Source organism: Aspergillus stella-maris, assembly GCF_047715825.1.
Source record: "Aspergillus stella-maris strain CBS 113639 unplaced genomic scaffold BDV14scaffold_107, whole genome shotgun sequence".
NCBI lineage: Eukaryota > Fungi > Ascomycota > Eurotiomycetes > Eurotiales > Aspergillaceae > Aspergillus > Aspergillus stella-maris.
In genome coordinates this window covers 41,420-57,959 of record NW_027396901.1, presented here as the reverse complement: position 1 = coordinate 57,959, position 16,540 = coordinate 41,420, and the positions used below count along the sequence as shown (strand labels likewise).

At 51.4% G+C, this 16,540-nt stretch overlaps 8 protein-coding genes across 8 annotated transcripts; 2 read left to right on the top strand and 6 right to left on the bottom strand.

Annotated features, from left to right (window-relative positions):
- Positions 1–275: 275 nt before the first annotated feature.
- Positions 276–1,579, bottom strand: BDV14DRAFT_205840 (wax synthase family protein; the record flags this gene model as incomplete). The annotated part of the gene is made up of 2 exons (XM_073774807.1): positions 276–711; positions 771–1,579. 2 exons carry the CDS (start codon positions 1,577–1,579, stop codon positions 276–278), a joined length of 1,245 nt encoding a protein of 414 aa, XP_073622252.1.
- Positions 1,580–1,879: 300 nt separating this feature from the next.
- On the bottom strand, positions 1,880–2,978 carry BDV14DRAFT_206952 (uncharacterized protein; the record flags this gene model as incomplete). The annotated part of the gene is made up of 3 exons (XM_073775039.1): positions 1,880–2,248; positions 2,335–2,649; positions 2,697–2,978. The coding sequence occupies 3 exons, from the start codon at positions 2,976–2,978 to the stop codon at positions 1,997–1,999; spliced, it is 849 nt and encodes a 282-aa protein (XP_073622251.1). The 3' UTR covers positions 1,880–1,996.
- A 582-nt stretch (positions 2,979–3,560) lies between these two features.
- Positions 3,561–6,934, top strand: BDV14DRAFT_205838 (putative UDP-glucose,sterol transferase; the record flags this gene model as incomplete). Its single annotated transcript, XM_073774806.1, has 7 exons — positions 3,561–3,684; positions 3,770–4,400; positions 4,451–4,687; positions 4,738–5,502; positions 5,557–6,448; positions 6,505–6,643; positions 6,693–6,934. 7 exons carry the CDS (start codon positions 3,561–3,563, stop codon positions 6,932–6,934), a joined length of 3,030 nt encoding a protein of 1,009 aa, XP_073622250.1.
- An 8-nt stretch (positions 6,935–6,942) lies between these two features.
- BDV14DRAFT_193907 (glycoside hydrolase family 43 protein) lies at positions 6,943–8,017 on the bottom strand (the record flags this gene model as incomplete). Its single annotated transcript, XM_073771842.1, has 3 exons — positions 6,943–6,975; positions 7,034–7,681; positions 7,730–8,017. The coding sequence occupies 3 exons, from the start codon at positions 8,015–8,017 to the stop codon at positions 6,943–6,945; spliced, it is 969 nt and encodes a 322-aa protein (XP_073622249.1).
- A 141-nt stretch (positions 8,018–8,158) lies between these two features.
- BDV14DRAFT_184928 (annexin) lies at positions 8,159–10,131 on the top strand. The gene has a single exon (XM_073770591.1). The coding sequence runs from the start codon at positions 8,506–8,508 to the stop codon at positions 9,967–9,969; it is 1,464 nt and encodes a 487-aa protein (XP_073622248.1). The 5' UTR covers positions 8,159–8,505; the 3' UTR covers positions 9,970–10,131.
- BDV14DRAFT_184927 (uncharacterized protein) lies at positions 10,123–12,006 on the bottom strand. The gene has a single exon (XM_073770590.1). The coding sequence runs from the start codon at positions 11,776–11,778 to the stop codon at positions 10,402–10,404; it is 1,377 nt and encodes a 458-aa protein (XP_073622247.1). The 5' UTR covers positions 11,779–12,006; the 3' UTR covers positions 10,123–10,401.
- A 471-nt stretch (positions 12,007–12,477) lies between these two features.
- BDV14DRAFT_184926 (glycoside hydrolase family 71 protein) lies at positions 12,478–14,423 on the bottom strand. The gene is made up of 2 exons (XM_073770589.1): positions 13,979–14,423; positions 12,478–13,907 (listed from the first exon to the last, which is right to left on the bottom strand). The coding sequence occupies exons 1-2, from the start codon at positions 14,072–14,074 to the stop codon at positions 12,540–12,542; spliced, it is 1,464 nt and encodes a 487-aa protein (XP_073622246.1). The 5' UTR covers positions 14,075–14,423; the 3' UTR covers positions 12,478–12,539.
- A 626-nt stretch (positions 14,424–15,049) lies between these two features.
- On the bottom strand, positions 15,050–15,674 carry BDV14DRAFT_184925 (uncharacterized protein). The gene is made up of 4 exons (XM_073770588.1): positions 15,602–15,674; positions 15,477–15,547; positions 15,298–15,384; positions 15,050–15,231 (listed from the first exon to the last, which is right to left on the bottom strand). The coding sequence occupies exons 1-4, from the start codon at positions 15,614–15,616 to the stop codon at positions 15,138–15,140; spliced, it is 267 nt and encodes an 88-aa protein (XP_073622245.1). The 5' UTR covers positions 15,617–15,674; the 3' UTR covers positions 15,050–15,137.
- Positions 15,675–16,540: the final 866 nt, after the last annotated feature.

The window sequence follows — 16,540 nt, the reverse complement described above, 5'->3', positions numbered from 1 at the left end:
GCATTTGAAATGTGAGGGGGAAATACAGCGGATGAGATTGGAGTTGGAGTCGAGTCGAGACTGCCCAAAATCCAGATTGTTGCGGTGGAATGCGGTTTATCGTGCCGTGATCTCATAATTGGAAGGTTGTCCGTGCACAACCACTGAACTAAGAAGTATATACTTCTCGGCAAAGAACAATTCCATGGATCTATATCTATATTTATATCTATACTCTATATAACTCAAACTCTCGCTCAATTAGATATCCTCTATAAACCCTGACCAGGTGCCAATTAATACCACCCCGGTGGCCCCCCAAGCCAAGGCGACATAACATTCGTCCCATCATCCCTCAAACTCACAAGTATCGGATTAATCCAGACGGGCGTACTCCAAAGCAAGAACCCTGCTACCCAGATATATCCGACTCCCCTCCGAACACACCTCCCCAAACCCAAAGTGTTGGCTACCGGTGTGAGCATTGTCTTCAGCACGCCCTCAACAACAAAGCCCACAATCTGCAGTCCATAGAACCACAGCGCACCTGTCTTCTCCCACTCAACGCCGAATCCAATGTCCATTAGAGCGTGGACGAGACCAGACCCGAGAAAGGCGATCACGACGCGGATCCAGTGCGCGGGGAGACTCGATGGTGAGAGGCCGAGGGTTGATGAGAGGAATGTCGCGTTTGACGTTAGAGGGCGGCGGAGTGTTTGGTGCCAGGATCGACTACAAATACATCATGTTAGCTTCAGATTCGATGCAAAGGAGGGAGAGGAGAAGCGCACCCCCAAAGTCTCTCCAACGACCAAGCCTCACGTAGACTCCCTGCAACGGGCGGCCACTCAGCTGGATCGCCGCCAAGTAGTACAGCGAATATCGCGCCCACAATGTACCCGCTCACAATAGACGCCCGCGTAACAACACCAAAAGACAGGGTAAACCCGGCCTGGAGGAGGATAGAGTACGCATCGTAGTTGCGGTAGAAAAGAACAGATTTTGTCTGATCAAGCTTACTCACTGCCTTGACAAGCAAAGGATTTTGCGGGTCAAGCGGCAAGAGAGCAATAAATGCGCCCGCAACAACCAATTTACCAAGCGACTGCAGCAAAAACGACGACCTGCTAGGAACATAAGCCGGATTGCTCTCATCAAAGTGCGGCACACGAGAAATCTGCCACGGCGTTTTGATGCGGCGAAGATTATACGGTAGAACGAGCGCGAAGACGATCTTCTTGAAGAGCCCATCTTCCCCTTGTCCTGACTTGGTAAGCCTATCCTTCTTCTCATCCTTCGTCTTCCGGTACGCGACCTGCGCACCGTACGACGCCTGCGTCAACAGTAGCAGGTCAATCGCGTTCAGCACGTTCACCCAGCACATTGCGACGACGGGACCGGACGGGCGTGTTCCAGAGTAGTATGTTTGAATGTTGCGTTGGAGGAGGTATGCGAGGATAGCTGTGAGTGCGGCGGCGATGGGTCGGAGGGGTGATCGCGAGGAAGTGAATGTTGCTGTCGCGCCGGTTATCAGCTGGATGAGGTTCCAGTTTATTACTGGTGTTATCCACGGTGGGAGGTTGCTGAGTGCGGAGGCCATTGTGATGTTTTCCCGGGCCCTGTTGAGTTGTGTTTGGGAAGGGGGACGGTGTGACAGACGAAACCGCTGAATGTCGAAAATTTCGTGATCGAGCTGAGGGTGAGGCTGAGAATTGAGAAACATTGACCAAATAAACATTGAAGCTCGAGTGGGGGCCGCATTGCTCTTGAACTCGATCATTGGCAAACTACAATCCTGGCCCCATCCGCTATTGATTTGATTTTCGTCAGGTGTTGAACGTACCAGAGCAGCGAGGTCCCGACTTGAGCGCGAATACCACCGGAGTTCCAAAGGACAGTCCTCGCCTAGAATAATCAAATTGAACTGAACATCTACAGCCTAAAGGTTCCATCCGGCTCGACCTCAAACTTCGCCTCTCTCCCATCTACCCCAGGAATCAGCCATATAATGATCGTCCTACGCGCGCCGCACGCAAGAAAGCCGAGGAGGCTCCTCTGGGACCTTGCGATCGTTTTTGCTGCGATAGACATTCAGATGCATTGTATGCTCGCCGGATAGCCTGACAGTGTCGCGCTCCGTCTTCATTGGGAAGGGACAAGGGAATGTCGGCTCGCCATATAGGCCGAACCCGATAAATTGGTCTATTTGAGCATCCGACAGCTTGAAAATTTGGAACCTGTTATCGGGGTGAAGTAGTACGTCGAGAAACTAGATGCCACTTTAGCAAAGGACTCGGAGGATAGCCGGCATTCAAGACACTCACTTCAGTGTCAGATTCGCCGTGGTTGAAGCACGACGCCACCAAAGAGATGCGTTTCTGCCCAGTAGGCTACGATGTCGGCGACTCCCATCGGATATATATCGCTGTCGAGATAATGGTTATGGAACAGGTAAGTTGGATATAGACTTTCAATAATCTCGTCTGTCCTCTGAAAGTAGCCATCCACCATAGCAAAGCCATTCTTTGCCTCGGGACGTTTGTTTGGCGGTTGATTCGTATGCTCGAACAGCAGTGCCGCAAGATGATGGATGATCACAGCGGTGATCTCGATCAGCCGCAATTTAGCCTCCCTTGTCCCAAGTCGACTCTCCCAGTAAATTTTGAGTACCTGCGTGAAATTAGTGGAATGGTAATGGTGAGAAGGGCATGCCTTACATCTAGATCGATTTCCAACGATGCCAGCTCGAAACTGGACCTCCAGGTTCTCACCAAGTTAAGGGTATCTGGTAAGGGCTCGGCCCTATCTTCGATTGCAGGATTATCATTATGGTGTTTGAAACGAGCAGTCTCCTTCGTTGGAGTGCCCTCCACTACCTGCCCGAAGACATATTCTGCCCGCTGGCTGGAGAAAATGCGGCGAACTGTGCTGAGGAGCGGTTGAAGGTACTGTTTAGGCAAGCTGCCGACTCTCTCTTGAGGAGTATTAGCTGTCTCCATGATGGTACATTTGTCCATTTATTTAGCAAGCGGGATCTTGCTAAATGATGAATGATGAACTTTTCCTCCGGTGGGAGATTTTGTGATATAAAGGTGCTGCGGCGCTTGGAGGTGGAACGGACTAGGGTCCGCCTTGCTAGGTAGACCGCACCCTGGGAACTTCAAGGCGTTCATTGGCCCTTGAACATGTAGACTATCGCTAGGCTATGACTTACCCTTGAGTGAAGAATGGCTAAGTCATGGCATTGTGTGGTTGCAGAAAGGAAGAGGGCCGAGGGGCGATGGAAGAGTTAGGACAGAGATATATATTTCCCGTCACATGGAGATTAGGACCATGGCTTCAACCAACCACCGCCTTGGTTGACCTTAAGCAACTAATTTACGAACTGTATTGTTATTGGTACAAGCTATTTATAAATTCATAAGCCCAACCTACTGAAACAGGCAAAAGGTACACAGTTCGTGAGGGATTCAGGGAACAGCCTTGTGGGTCCAGTGCTCTGATCAGTGACATCACCACAATGACTTCACGAACTCTCCCACAAACTTTTCTTTCTTTCCAATTACTTCTCACCACCAACAATGCCGCAGCAGAGGGCAGAGACTATATCCTCCGAGGACTGGACGCACGCCAGCTACTCCTCCGGTCGCGCCCAGCACAAGTTGCAGGAGGGCTATGGCCAAGACACCGGCGTGCGGGTCATGGGTGAGTTGATCCGCAGCCCTTGCAGAACACCTACATTCTTGAGTATATGACCAATTGAACACTAATCTATGAAAATCTGCTCCAGAGGATGGCCGCCTCAACATCAATCTCACACCCTCCAAACCCTGGCTGCAGCGAATTGCCCGTCATACAAAAGACCACCCCTACCCTCCCGGCCCCGTAGACCGCAAACCATCTGTATCATTCGCCGAAAATGAAGAAGAACAATACCCGCTTCGACTCAACATCGTCATCCAAGTGGTTGGGTCTCGCGGAGACATCCAGCCATTTCTCGCCATCGGCAAACAACTACGATCACACGGCCACCGCGTCCGACTAGCAACACATCTCTCCTTCCGTGAAACCGTCGAGAATGAGGGCCTGGAATTCTTCAACATCGGTGGTGACCCGGCGGAGCTCATGGCGTTCATGGTCAAGAACCCAGGATTGATGCCGGATATGCGGACGATACGAAGTGGAGCCATTCGAATGCGAAGACGAGAGATGAAGAGTATATTTTCAGGGTGCTGGCGGTCATGCTTCGAGCTTGGAGATGGGACAGGCATTGAACATCGAATAGCGGATGACCCGTGGAGTGAGGAGGTGGACTACCGGAATCTGCCATTCGTGGCAGACGTGATCATCGCGAACCCGCCCAGTTTCGCGCATATGAGCTGCGCGGAGAAGATGGGGGTACCTTTGAACATGATGTTTACGTGAGACTCATCTATGCTTTTGAAAATGCACAGAATACTGACGAGTGAAGAATGCCGTGGTCGGCTACGCAGGCCTTTCCGCATCCACTGGCAAACGTTCAGTCGCAGAACACGAAGCCATCAGTAGCAAATTTTGCCTCATATGCCATCGTCGAGATCATGATGTGGGAAGGACTAGGAGATCTCATCAACCGCTTTCGAAAACGCGAACTCGGGCTGGACCCGCTGGATGCGATCCGTGCACCGGGTATCGCCCACCGACTCCAGATTCCACATACTTATCTATGGTCTGTCCCACTCAGTCAAAAGCGAGTCCTTACTTACAACGTCTACGTAGGCCACCCGCTCTTCTCGAAAAGCCCCTCGACTGGGGGTCCAATATCGACGTTGTCGGCTTCTCTAACCTTCCCGGTCCTTCAGACTATAAGCCTCCGGAAAACCTCCAAAAGTTCCTCGATGCTGGTCCTCCTCCTGTATACATTGGTTTCGGGTCCATCGTTGTCGATGACTCTGCAGCTCTCACGAAGATCGTATTTGAGGCAGTACAACAAACCGGCCAACGTGCCGTCGTGTCTAAGGGATGGGGAAACATTGGCGCCGACCAGGCAGATACCGACTCAATTATAATGATAGACAAATGTCCGCATGACTGGCTCTTCCAACATGTCAGCGCTGTCGTCCATCACGGTGGCGCGGGTACGACAGCCGCTGGACTTGCACTTGGAAAGCCGACAGTGATTGTCCCGTTCTTCGGCGATCAGACATTTTGGGGCTCGATCGTCTCTCGCGCGGGTGCTGGACCGGATCCAATTCCGTACAAGCGGTTGACAGCGGAGAAGCTAGCAGAGGGAATCCAGATCGCTCTGAAAGACGAGACCAAGAAGAAAGCTGCTGAAATCGGCGAGAATATGCGGCAGGAGGAAGGTGTTCGAAATGCAGTCTGCAGTTTTTATCGCCATCTCGATTCAGAGTCTCTGCAGTGCTCGTTGTGTCCTAACCGTCCGGCAGTATGGTGGGTGAAGCATTCGCACATCAAGCTCAGTGCGTTCGCGGCAACAGTTCTCGTCGAGACTGGATTGGTGAAGCCGCATAACCTTGTCTTGTACGATCCAAAATTCTATCATCCACTTTGAGAGCAGCAACTGACAGCTAGCAGATACCGAGCCAAAGAATATGACACAAGCCGCGACCCACGAGGTCCCCTCTCCGCCGGCGCCGAAGTCCTTTACGGTGTCGTGACCGACTTCGTCGCAGCAATGGCCGAGATACCCGGCGACGTAGCAGAGGTATTCCGGGGTACGCATCGGCCTCACCGCCGCCATAAATCCCACAAACATCTCAAGCACGGACAAAAACCACGAGCCCCATCGCCTGTGCGCAGGTGGAAGAAGGAACACTACGGAAACAGGAACATGGGCTCGGGTGTTTGCTCAAGCGATGACAGTACAAGGAAGAGCTTCGATAAAGGACGTTCGAGCGCCGACTCTGGCGACAAGTCTCGTGCGAGCGGTAGCGGTAGCACTGGTGATGACGATGGCGATAGTCAAAGTATGAGCGCAAGCAGTGCTACAATAAGTAGCTCCGCCTCATCATCAACTGCATCAAGCTACTTCTCTGCGCAAGAAGATACAAACTCGAAACTATCCGAAGCTCGTTCGGCGATTGCAGCTCAGGAAGCGGAAACAAATAACGATGCCGACGCTAACGGCACGCCAGAATCGCGCACCGTCTCTGACTCGGCCATGCTGAGAACAGCTACGAATGAAGAACCGAACGATGATATGCAGGGGCTTAGTCTGGAGGACACTATTCAGCGGCAACAAACGAGAGAGGCATCAGCGCAGCCAAAAGAAGTCTTTACGGATGCGAGATACCATATCTCGCGCGCCGGGAAGCATCTGCTCAACTGGGCCACAATGCTCCCTGCAGATGTGACGCTGAGCTTTTCAAAAGGTTTTCATAATGCGCCCAAACTGTACCATGACCCGATGGTTCAGGAGACGCCGACTGTGCGAGGGATGCGAGGTGGGTTGCGTGCTGCTGGAACGGTAAGAAAGAATCCTGCCCGGGAAGTACATTCGGACTTGGAGTTAATACTGTATAGGAATTTACTCAAGAGCTCTACCAAGGCGTCACTGGTATTGTGACCCAGCCTCGGCACGGACGGAAAGAGTCAGGGTCGAAGGGAATGCTCAAGGGCGTCGGCAAGGGTATTGGTGGTGTTTTTCTTAAACCCGTTGCTGGTATGTTTACCTCTCTTTTGAAATCAGTTCATACAGATAACTTTGACAGGACTCTGGGGCTTGGCTGGGTACCCGCTCGAAGGCCTACACAAGACACTACGAAATTCATTGTCTAGAAGCAAGATCCGGGATATATTGTCTTCGCGCATAACACAAGGTCTAGCTGAGATGGTAGCTGCACAGCCAGAAGAACGAGCTGCCGTGATTCATCGTTGGAATGAGATTCAAAAGGCCAATGGGGAAGCTGAAGCTGAAGATAAACCCGAAACAGAGACAAACGGACACACTTAACCCCAACTCTATTCTATTGGGTCGCTGGTCAAGGTCAGTGCCTGATCACCGAAAGATTGGGACAAACTTACAGCTTGCGTTTCTGTCGGTTAAGCTTACTTTCCCACCGGCTAAGCTCACCCGCGTGATATACAGTGCACGCCCACCTGTTGGATCTTGGTTGTTCCGGTTCGCGTGGAAAACAAACTTTGTACCGTCCTCTGTGATGTCTGCACCCCCGGGACCGCTCAGAGGCCCGACATTGCTGGGGTCACCAGGGGCCAGGACGCGTCCGACTCGAGTATACGGTCCTGTTACTGACGGCGCCGTCGCATACTTTGAGTCATAGTCAGGACTGTCGAACAGATGGGAGGAATAGAAGAGGTAGTAAAAGCCATCTGCTTTGACGATAGCCGGGGCTTCGATGAGAGGCCCGTCCTCATCTGTCCGATCGAGGAGCGTCACTGTGTCCCCAACGCGGGTAAACCCGTCTGCCTTGACCTCCTGCAGCACAAGCGGCGTAGGATGGAACTCGCTGCCGCCGGTGTTCAAAGCACTCCCATCAATTTTGTACGTGACATACAATGTCCCGTCATCGTCTTGGAAGCCAGCTGCATCGATAGCACCGCCTTTCTCAAGCGGACAAGCCCACGACTCGTCTTGTGGAGTATATGGACCCTCAATTGCAGATGACGTCGCTACACCAAGACAATGCTTGCCATCTCCCGCAGGTCTAGCAGAGTAGTACATCACGAATTTTCCGTCGTCCTGTCAAGATTAGCTATCGCCATTGGACAATTGAGGTGGAAAATTTACCCGCTGGAAAACATCCGGCGCCCAGACCATTGGCTCAGCATCTACCCAGTCTGGGAAAGGCCCGGGCAGGGCATCATGGTCATCGAGGAATTCCCATGTGACGAAGTCGGCAGAGTGTGCAACTTGCACGTTTCGTCCTCCTGAGGTCGTTGCGAAGGAGTAATAGCCGTCGGCTGTCTTGATGATGCTGGGGTCTGGAAAGTCGCGATCAAGCACGCGCACTGGCTCGGCAGTGGACCCTACGACAGAGCTCGCGACGGCGAGAGAGAATAGAGCTACAGAAGCCATGAGTTTGACGTTTAGACATGCGATTGTGATTGTCAACAGGAAACCAACCTGGAGTAACGACATTTATACCCTCTCCCCTACAGGATCATTAGGCGCCAAGGGGATTGATGCCCATGTGGACGGGGATCTTGATGCTAGAAATCTACAACATCGTCATTGCGGATTATCTTGACTAGATAAAGTGCGTTGTCGCGCGATCGGCAGGGCTGTGTCCGCAAGCTCGACAAACAGCATCCACAGCACTTTCCCCAGCACATCCTAGTCACTACCAAAGCGGCCTAGTGCTGGCTTACGGTCGTACGCTCCGCCACAGCCAAAGACCAAGCCAAAGCCGACCATCGGGCCAACTCTTCTTAATAAGGGTCCATATCGCGCTGCCCCTCCTCAGCCTCATCACCTCACTCCTGCTGTCTGCTCCTCTCTGCAGGCACTGTCCATCACTTTCGTTGCTTTATTTATTGATTTTCTGTTCTTGTCTCTGTTGCAGTATGTCATACCCTCCTCCTGGCAATTACGGCCAGTACTCCGGCCCTCCGCCTCCCCAGGGCTACCCCGCCCAGTACCCTCAGGCCTCCTATCCTGCCCATCCTTCTCCTTACGGCGCCCCTGCTCCAGGTGGAAGTCCTGCACCTCCAGGACCACCAGGAAGCGCACCCGGATACCAGCCTCACTCTGCGCACCCGTCGCAACCGCCTTTCCAGTCCTCGCCGTACCAGCAGTACCCTCCACAGCCCCCGCACCCGAGCCAGTACCAACAGCCACCAGCTGGAGCTCCCTACGGCCAACCCCCTCCTCCTTGGGGTGGAGCTCCTCCTCCCGGTAAATACGGAACTCCTCCCCCTCCGCATGGCTCGCCCTACCCTCCACAAGGATATCCGCCTCCAGGACAATACCCTCCCCAGGGAGGTCACTACCCGCCCGGCCCACCACCAGGTCAATATGGCGCTCCCGGCGGATACCCTCCCGCTGCTCCTGTGCCCGCACCCCCATCGCTAGGTTACGATCCCGATCAACGTGCCTCTGGTGATGCCAGCAAGGAAGCCGATGCGCTCCGCAAAGCCATGAAAGGCTGGGGCACCGACGAAGCCGCCCTCATCAATGTCCTCGCAAAGCCGGACCCACTACAAATGACCTTGATCAGAAATACATACATGGAGCGCCACGGACGGAACCTCGAGAAAGACCTGAAGAGTGAACTGTCGGGTGACTTCGAGATCATTATGCTCTCTCTCGCCGCGGGACCACTAGGCCAGGACATCGCATACCTCCGCGACGCCATGTCGGGAATCGGCACCGACGAAGTCGCCATCAACGACGTCCTCATAGGCCGAAGCAACGCCGATCTCCGCGCAATCAAGTACCAGTATGTTAATAAGTACAACAAGGCTCTCGTCGACGACATTAAGAGCGATCTCTCCGGCAAAACCGAGAAGTTCTTCCTCATGCTCCTCAACGCCGTCCGCCCAGAAAGAGGAACATACTTTGATCAAGCCAGCATCGACAAAGACGTACACGAGCTGCACGTCGCGACCAATGCAAAGACCGGAACCGACGAGATTGGCGTCGCGGCTGTGTTCCTCGGTGCATCGGACCAGAAACTCGTTGCTATTACACAGGCCTTTGAAGCAAAGTACCACATTTCTCTCGAGAAGACAATCAAGGATGAATTCAGCGGACATCTTGAAAAGGCACTTCTCGCAATCCTTGCTCGTGCTCGCGATCCATTGAAGTTCGACGTCGAGACAATGCTTACTATTGTGCCTGTTCAGGGTGCAAAGGCTGATATTAAGAGGTTGATTTACTGGGTTGTCCGTCTGCACTGGAACCCGCCTTACCTGGCACAGGTCAAGGATGCGCTGCAGCAGCGCACGGGAAGCGACTTTGGTCGGAGGATCAGGGGGTCTATTGCCGGTGGTGATTTGCAGGATGCAATTATGAAGGTTTGGACTTAGTTGAGATACCTTTTGAGATTTGTTGTCTATGTACCATCTTCATCTTATGTGCTATGGTTTATGTTTTGTTATGTGATTGTGGAGGATTAGGTAGTATGTCTTAATGATTCGACTCGACTCGACTCGATTTGATGGCATGGAATGAAAATATTTGCATCATTACTACCTACTGAATTTGTTCTTTTGTTTAAGAATGTTCGTAAACTTGATTCTTTGTTATTTCGTATTCTTGTTCTTGGTTTGAGTTACACCAGAACGCCCCGTGTAATCGTAAAAAAGCAACCAAACGCCACCGCCGCAACGCTATGCTCTATTCCCAACCTATCGCATCCCAGTCATCGTCTCATCATAGGTCATCCTGATAATATACATGGAAATCTCCGATACACGCCCAATCGTCCGGGATCCTCCCTATGCACCTGCGGCCTCCTGTCACGTTGTAACCGGAACCGCAACACCAACCCTCTCTCCCAGTCGCTGCGCATACTGTTTCCCCCTCTTCGCAAAAGTCCGATTTTGCGAATGTGTATTTGTATGTAATTGTGTATTATGACCCGACGACACGCTGAGACCCCGTCCATATTGGTCGCCGGATTTGACATCTTCGTGGACTTTTATCCGCACGGGGATAGAACTGCAACTTGCATTCTTGCCTGAGAGGTGAAGAAGTGGCGGGCTGTTCTCTTTTTCTTCATCTTTTGTCCTAGATCCCCTCATAACGGCATCATTGCGAGTGGCAGGAACCTCGGTGGGCTTTGAGTCTGCAGTGGTTGGCTCTGCAGACGTTGGAGATGTGGTTGTAGGCTCAATGGATGGCATCGGCAGACAGGAAGGAGACGAATTCCGCCTCTTGACGAGGCCTTTGACGGTATTGACGATCTTGCTTTTTATAGGGTGCGGTGTCTTCGCAGGAGAGGTCGAGGTGGAGGTCGGCTCTGGCGCTGAGGATGTCCTGTTTACAGGCGTGAAGCTCGGGAGGGAGGAGAGGGGCGGTCTTGGTGACATTGGAGTCGGGGCTGTGTCCGTTGTACTTTTGTCGACCTCATCGCACAGAGCAGGGTTGCTCGGGTTGGGAGATGAGTTGGAATTCGGGATGACGTCTGAGCTGACTCTGCCTGCAGATGGCTCAACACTTGCCGCAAGTCCATTGGACGCCTTTTGATCCCCTGGTGCAATGCCGCTGGTAGGGTCTATCTTCGAGCTGAAGCTTAGCCTTGAGGTCTTTGGTCGAGGATGATGCGTTAATGTGCTGGCAGTCGAGGTAGGTGTATATGCAGATACAGGCATGGACATCGGCATAGTAACAGCCATATTAGAAGGAATCGGAAGACCGGGCGGTGGATTCAGATGAGACAGAATGGCCTCCTCCTGATGTACCGTCGGCTCCTCATGGAAAAGCATAGCTTCGGCATCACTCTCCTCATCAACAACCCTCACATTATCATTATCCATATGAAACGTCCCAACAACCTCGACATGTTCATCAAAGACTGCGTCCTCATCTTCCTCATCTTCACTATCACTTTCATATTCAACCTCGTCAAAGTAAACCTTCATATCGGACTTTGCTTCGAAGATCGACTTTGTAAGGAGGCGGTGGTGGGCTAGACATCGTCGGAGGGAGGGATCGGCATTGTTGGATTCCGCGGAGAGTTTTCGTTGCGAGAGGTTGATTATGTGGGTTGCTTGTTCTGATTGTGAAGGTGGTGATGTTGAGATTGAGGGTTGAGTCTGGTTGTGGTGTTTGCGGGCGAGGAGGATGGGGGGGATGCGCGTGTTGGGTTTTGTTGGGCGGGTGAAGTCGACCATGGTGAGGGTTTGGAGGAATTGGGAGGAAGGGATTGAGGAACAGGAGGTATAGATAGCACGAAATATGTGCAAGAAAGGCAATAGACGAGAATTGATGCAAAGAAAGCAATGGCAGACAACGGCAATACTAAGAAGCAATGTATCGCTAGGGTACCACGAAGTCAAACCGGGACAAGCCAACTTATAACACCTACACTCAACTTAGGAACCCAGATCTCTCTTCCCGGCCGTACCACCTCGAACTCGAAACCTAGACTGCAGAAGCGGCCAATAGCCGGTCTTCGATGCTCAACCCAGTGGCATGACGAACAGTGGCATGACGAAACTAAACTCCCCACAGCGCCATCCCTGACAGCGCCAATCGCCAATTAGAGCGCCGATCGGCCGATGGCAGACCACCTTGCCACGGATAATCCATGTTGGAGACGCAGCCTGTTTGATCGACCGGCCAGGCTAGACAATGGTGGGGGGAGTGGTGTGGTTTAGGGTATTGTGAGTGGTTGGGGCTGCCACTGCTGCCGTCATTGACTTCAACTTTATCGTTGGGGGAGGGAGATGTGATTTGTGGGTTGGCGAGGGATGCTGTAAGCTATTATGGCTGGGGAGTTGGTTCCATGGGTGGCATCTTAGTCTATGATTTTATTTGGTTCCATTGTTCTGGTGCTGGATGCCTTGAGGGCTAGACTCTGGGGATGGAATGCTGGGGGAGATTAGGGTAGTATTAAGCGTAAGGTTATTATATCGACAATCGAGTAACTAGACTAGAAGAAAACAAAAATAGCAAGAGCCAATATCCACAAGGTTGGAACCATCTCCATCGACACAGCAGCAGAATCCTCGTCGCCATCACCATCGCCATCCCCGTTGCCCCTACTGCTCTTGACAGCAGTGACATTCCCAACCCACGCATTCCAGTTCGTCAAGTTCCCCGGACAACTATCCTCAATGCTCCTCCCCTTCATCTGCGCCAGGAACTCTCCATCCCTCGACAATGTCACCACCACTTCTCCCGTCCGATCACCAAAGGGGACAGACCCATGATACACCCCCTTCCCACCATCCGGTCTCCCCGTCCACTCAGCACTGCGATTCTGCCCACCAATACTAACCCTAACATCGGCATTACTATCCAGCAATGCCGAATAAAACACTTTGTCCTCCAAGACATCAGCGGGCTTCATGAGCGTCTGGTCCGAGCTCGGACTATTCCCCGTCGTCTTGCCAGTCCCGCACGCATTGCCTGGACTAAGTCTGTACCAAACACTGAGATTCTCCTCTTCAATCTCCGGCACAGAGTTCTTGCCCTTCTTATACCGCTGGATAACGAACGGCAACACGTCTCTCCACCCATCATGCGGCATACCATCAACATAATCCAACGGCGCCCCCTCGGCAATAACCCCCGTCGCATTGTGCCTAACAGGCCCGATATAGTGACTCTCCCCGTAATCATTCCACGTGAGGATCTCAACATACTCAGGCTGTAATTCAATGACTTCTTCCCACCGGCTATACCAGAGGTCATCACCGCGCCACACCCAATTCTTATTGAACTGGCGCAGATTCGTGTAGAACCATGGGGAAACAGGCATGATGAATGGTTTTCCGTCGAGAAGATCCATGTACTCTTGGTCTTTTGTCGTGTTCATCTCTTGGTTCCCGTACGGCCATGCCTCCCAGGACATGAGGCCGTCTATTGCACTGACGCTTGAAGCCTTATGTGGACCCACGGACGTCCAATCCGGTATAAAGACGCAGCAATTCTCCTTCCCAACTGCCTTCGCCACATCCCGCTTTATCTCACCCCATTCGTTCGCAGCCTGGTATCCCTCGAATGTACTAATCAGTGCCCGTCCATCTGAATGGCGGAAGTATGCTTCATGATCCGTAAAATTTGATAGCAAATCAATAACTTGGTCCTTGGGCCAGCGTCCTGACCCGGAATAATCGAGCGAAAAGAAGACCTTAAAGTCTAGCGCTGCGGCGTGGTCGAATGCTGCGCGGAACGAGCGCGCGTTGTATTTTGCGCCGAAACCGGCGTTCAGGGCGAATGCGTCGATTGAAGAGGCTTTTGCGAGGGTTATGTCGTTTGTCCAGTCTGTTGAGGTGTAGTTTTCTGTGTTGCCGATCTAGGTAAACGATGGATATGGTTAGTACTGTAGACTAGGTAAAGGATAAGCGGGACTGGAGAGGAGGATACCATGAAGTGGGCAAAGACTGCTTTTGCATTCACACTTGCTGACAGTGATAAGATGGCTAGGATAGGCAAAGCCCATGACTTGCTAGAAAACATCATGGTCGTGATGCTCGTACGTACAGCGCGGCCTTTCTCCAAACAGAAGACCAACGACCGGGAACAAGACACAACAGAGACAAAACTAGAAAGAACGATTATTCCTGGGAATCAACGATAGTAATATGACCTCTGCCTGCAAAAAACCTCCTCGTACTTCCTTCGAGTCTTCGCCACGTAAACCCATCCTCACCGTCCATGCTTGTCATAACCCTCTCCTCTAGGCAAAGGGCTATACCAAGCGCCATGTCTTACTAGCTCTGAGACAAGGATTTGGCAAGTGATAGTCAGGGGAGCGTTCTATTCTTTCAGAGGACGGTTTGCGATAGTCTGCTGTCAATGCAAGGCTAATGCAACGGGGATGAATAATTGGGGGATAGGTCAGATGGGGTGGGATGTGATATGATATGTTCTGTGTTAGGTTGGAGGCGGAGTTCGCTACGCCATTATGCCCCAGAATAATTCTCGATCGATGTCAAAAGCACGATTGGAGTACCCATTTACTTCGCTGCCCTAAGAAATGCCGGTACGTAACGCCCAGCGCGATGAACATTTCGCCTCCAATATATCTACCCCCCCTCGCGCAGTTAATACCGATCTACTAACTATGACAAATGCGACGTAGAATTGCGCGATAAGATTCTTGGAAAGCTTATTGGCGAGCTAAGCTGACAGTTCAGCAGTGCTTATGGTATGTGGGTGGGCGTGTTCACCGTCTTATCTTTGCGGATATTTTTGGGCGATGTGGATGAGACATGGCGTTTGTGATCCTACAGAGTAAGACATTTGGCCTTACCAATGTTCGTGTCATATTTGCCAACGATGGGAATTAGTGCCGATGGTTTGTTTTAGGTGGGATATTTTAAAGAGAGAGAAAAAATGAATTTGGATAATGGTAAGGATCTCGCTCTTGGTGATGTGCTTTGAGTACCATTGGAACAAGATTAGACTACAGTGTCTCGGTATAGAAGGTACCTAGGAGGCCAGACACCGAACCAATACATTTCTTCTTACGGCAAAAATTATGAATCAATATTGCGATATACTCAGAGCTCAAATGGTTGACCTAATATGAAAGCTCCAAAATCTCAACATCCAATCCCTTTGGGACATCTACTCTTCTCAGCTCATCCACGTCCGTATCGTCCGGCGCGAAGACTCTGTACATGGTATTAGTACTCCCCGAATTGAAGAGACCGAAAAACGGGTCCAGGAGGATCGCATACTGCATAAAATGAATAGGCGGCGTAGTCAATGTCGAGTCAAAGTCGTCTGGAAACTCGAGGTTTCTGCCTTTGTAAATTTCCCGCATTCTAGAGAGATGCCTCTTAGTATGACACGCCCTCTCACTAGTGTAAATTTATTCGGAGACCAGATTAAAACATGAAAACTCGGGACTTCGTACCTATTTGCCAGCTCCGACCCATCCCCGTACTCCTCGTGCGCGGGCATACTGGCGAAACGAATATCGAAGCTCTAGCGAACGAATCAGTACATTGGGTATATCTCTTTCTGCCCTATCTGACTGACTAGTTCTTTGGTCATTGTGTGTGATTCTCTGTAAGATCTAAGGGAGGAAGTAATCGATCGATCGAGCGTCTCAAGCATTCAAGACAACAAGAGTTCAAGACAGCACCCATGGGAGCTCTTATAACCCCGTGGCGAACGTATTATCCCCCAAGTTGATTGGGCGAAGCGAGATGATATCATAGACTCGATCCAGGCTTTGGTGTCCAGAGTTGGTCAAAACGCGGGGAGCATGGCTGCGATCCACGAATCGTGAACCGGACGATGACATATACTGAAGATATTTTCTGAACTTCAGATGTCGATCGCATATCAATTTTGAACCTGAAAAGAAATAGAAAGCTCGGCGTGACAATATGCCGTGATATTTATGACTGTCCGTATGGGGGTTTTCTTAACACAACGCTGCAAGTCATAGATGGTAGCAGTTCTACCAGACAGACAGGAAAGTGAGGAAATATAGGTATAGTTTTTTGTATGCGGTATTCACCATAACCGCGGGAAAGCGAACCAGATGCGTAGAGCCTCAAATACATAAGAAGTAAAAAAGAAAAAATAATTCCAGAATATGCAACAGTGCTGTACGTGCACCATCCTAGCGGAAAGAGAAGGAATGCCCCTAGCTCTGATGCTCTTTACTCCTATCAATCGCCAACACAAGCTGCAACTGCAGCAAAGCCTGCAAAATAGATCCACCAAACAGAAGGAACGCGCTCCAGCGCTGCGAAACAAGGATATACAGAGGGATAGCAGAGATAGTAAGGGCTGCCCCTCCAAAGGCCGCGCCCCAGCTAAGGAAACGCGCCACTTGATTCAGGTGAAGATTCACGACGGCAGGCCACAGCGAGGTTATTAGTCCGAGTATCTGTACCAGAACCGAGGAGATTAGCTGGTAGAATTCTGCATCGGTTTGGTATCCCTTTTTAGGCTCTACCTGGTCCC

What these genes read in the sequence shown, in the direction of transcription:
- BDV14DRAFT_184926 (XM_073770589.1), bottom strand. Translation starts at nt 14,074, where the DNA reads ATGATGTTTTCTAGCAAGTCATGGGCTTTGCCTATCCTAGCCATCTTA. An exon ending in CAGTCTTTGCCCACTTCATG is followed by an intron (nt 13,908 to 13,978) that starts GTATCCTCCTCT and finishes TCGTTTACCTAG; the next exon opens with ATCGGCAACACAGAAAACTA.
- BDV14DRAFT_184928 (XM_073770591.1), top strand. Translation starts at nt 8,506, where the DNA reads ATGTCATACCCTCCTCCTGGCAATTACGGCCAGTACTCCGGCCCTCCG.
- BDV14DRAFT_184927 (XM_073770590.1), bottom strand. Translation starts at nt 11,778, where the DNA reads ATGGTCGACTTCACCCGCCCAACAAAACCCAACACGCGCATCCCCCCC.
- BDV14DRAFT_184925 (XM_073770588.1), bottom strand. An exon ending in GGGTCGGAGCTGGCAAATAG is followed by an intron (nt 15,385 to 15,476) that starts GTACGAAGTCCC and finishes GCATCTCTCTAG; the next exon opens with AATGCGGGAAATTTACAAAG. An exon ending in CCGCCTATTCATTTTATGCA is followed by an intron (nt 15,232 to 15,297) that starts GTATGCGATCCT and finishes TACCATGTACAG; the next exon opens with AGTCTTCGCGCCGGACGATA.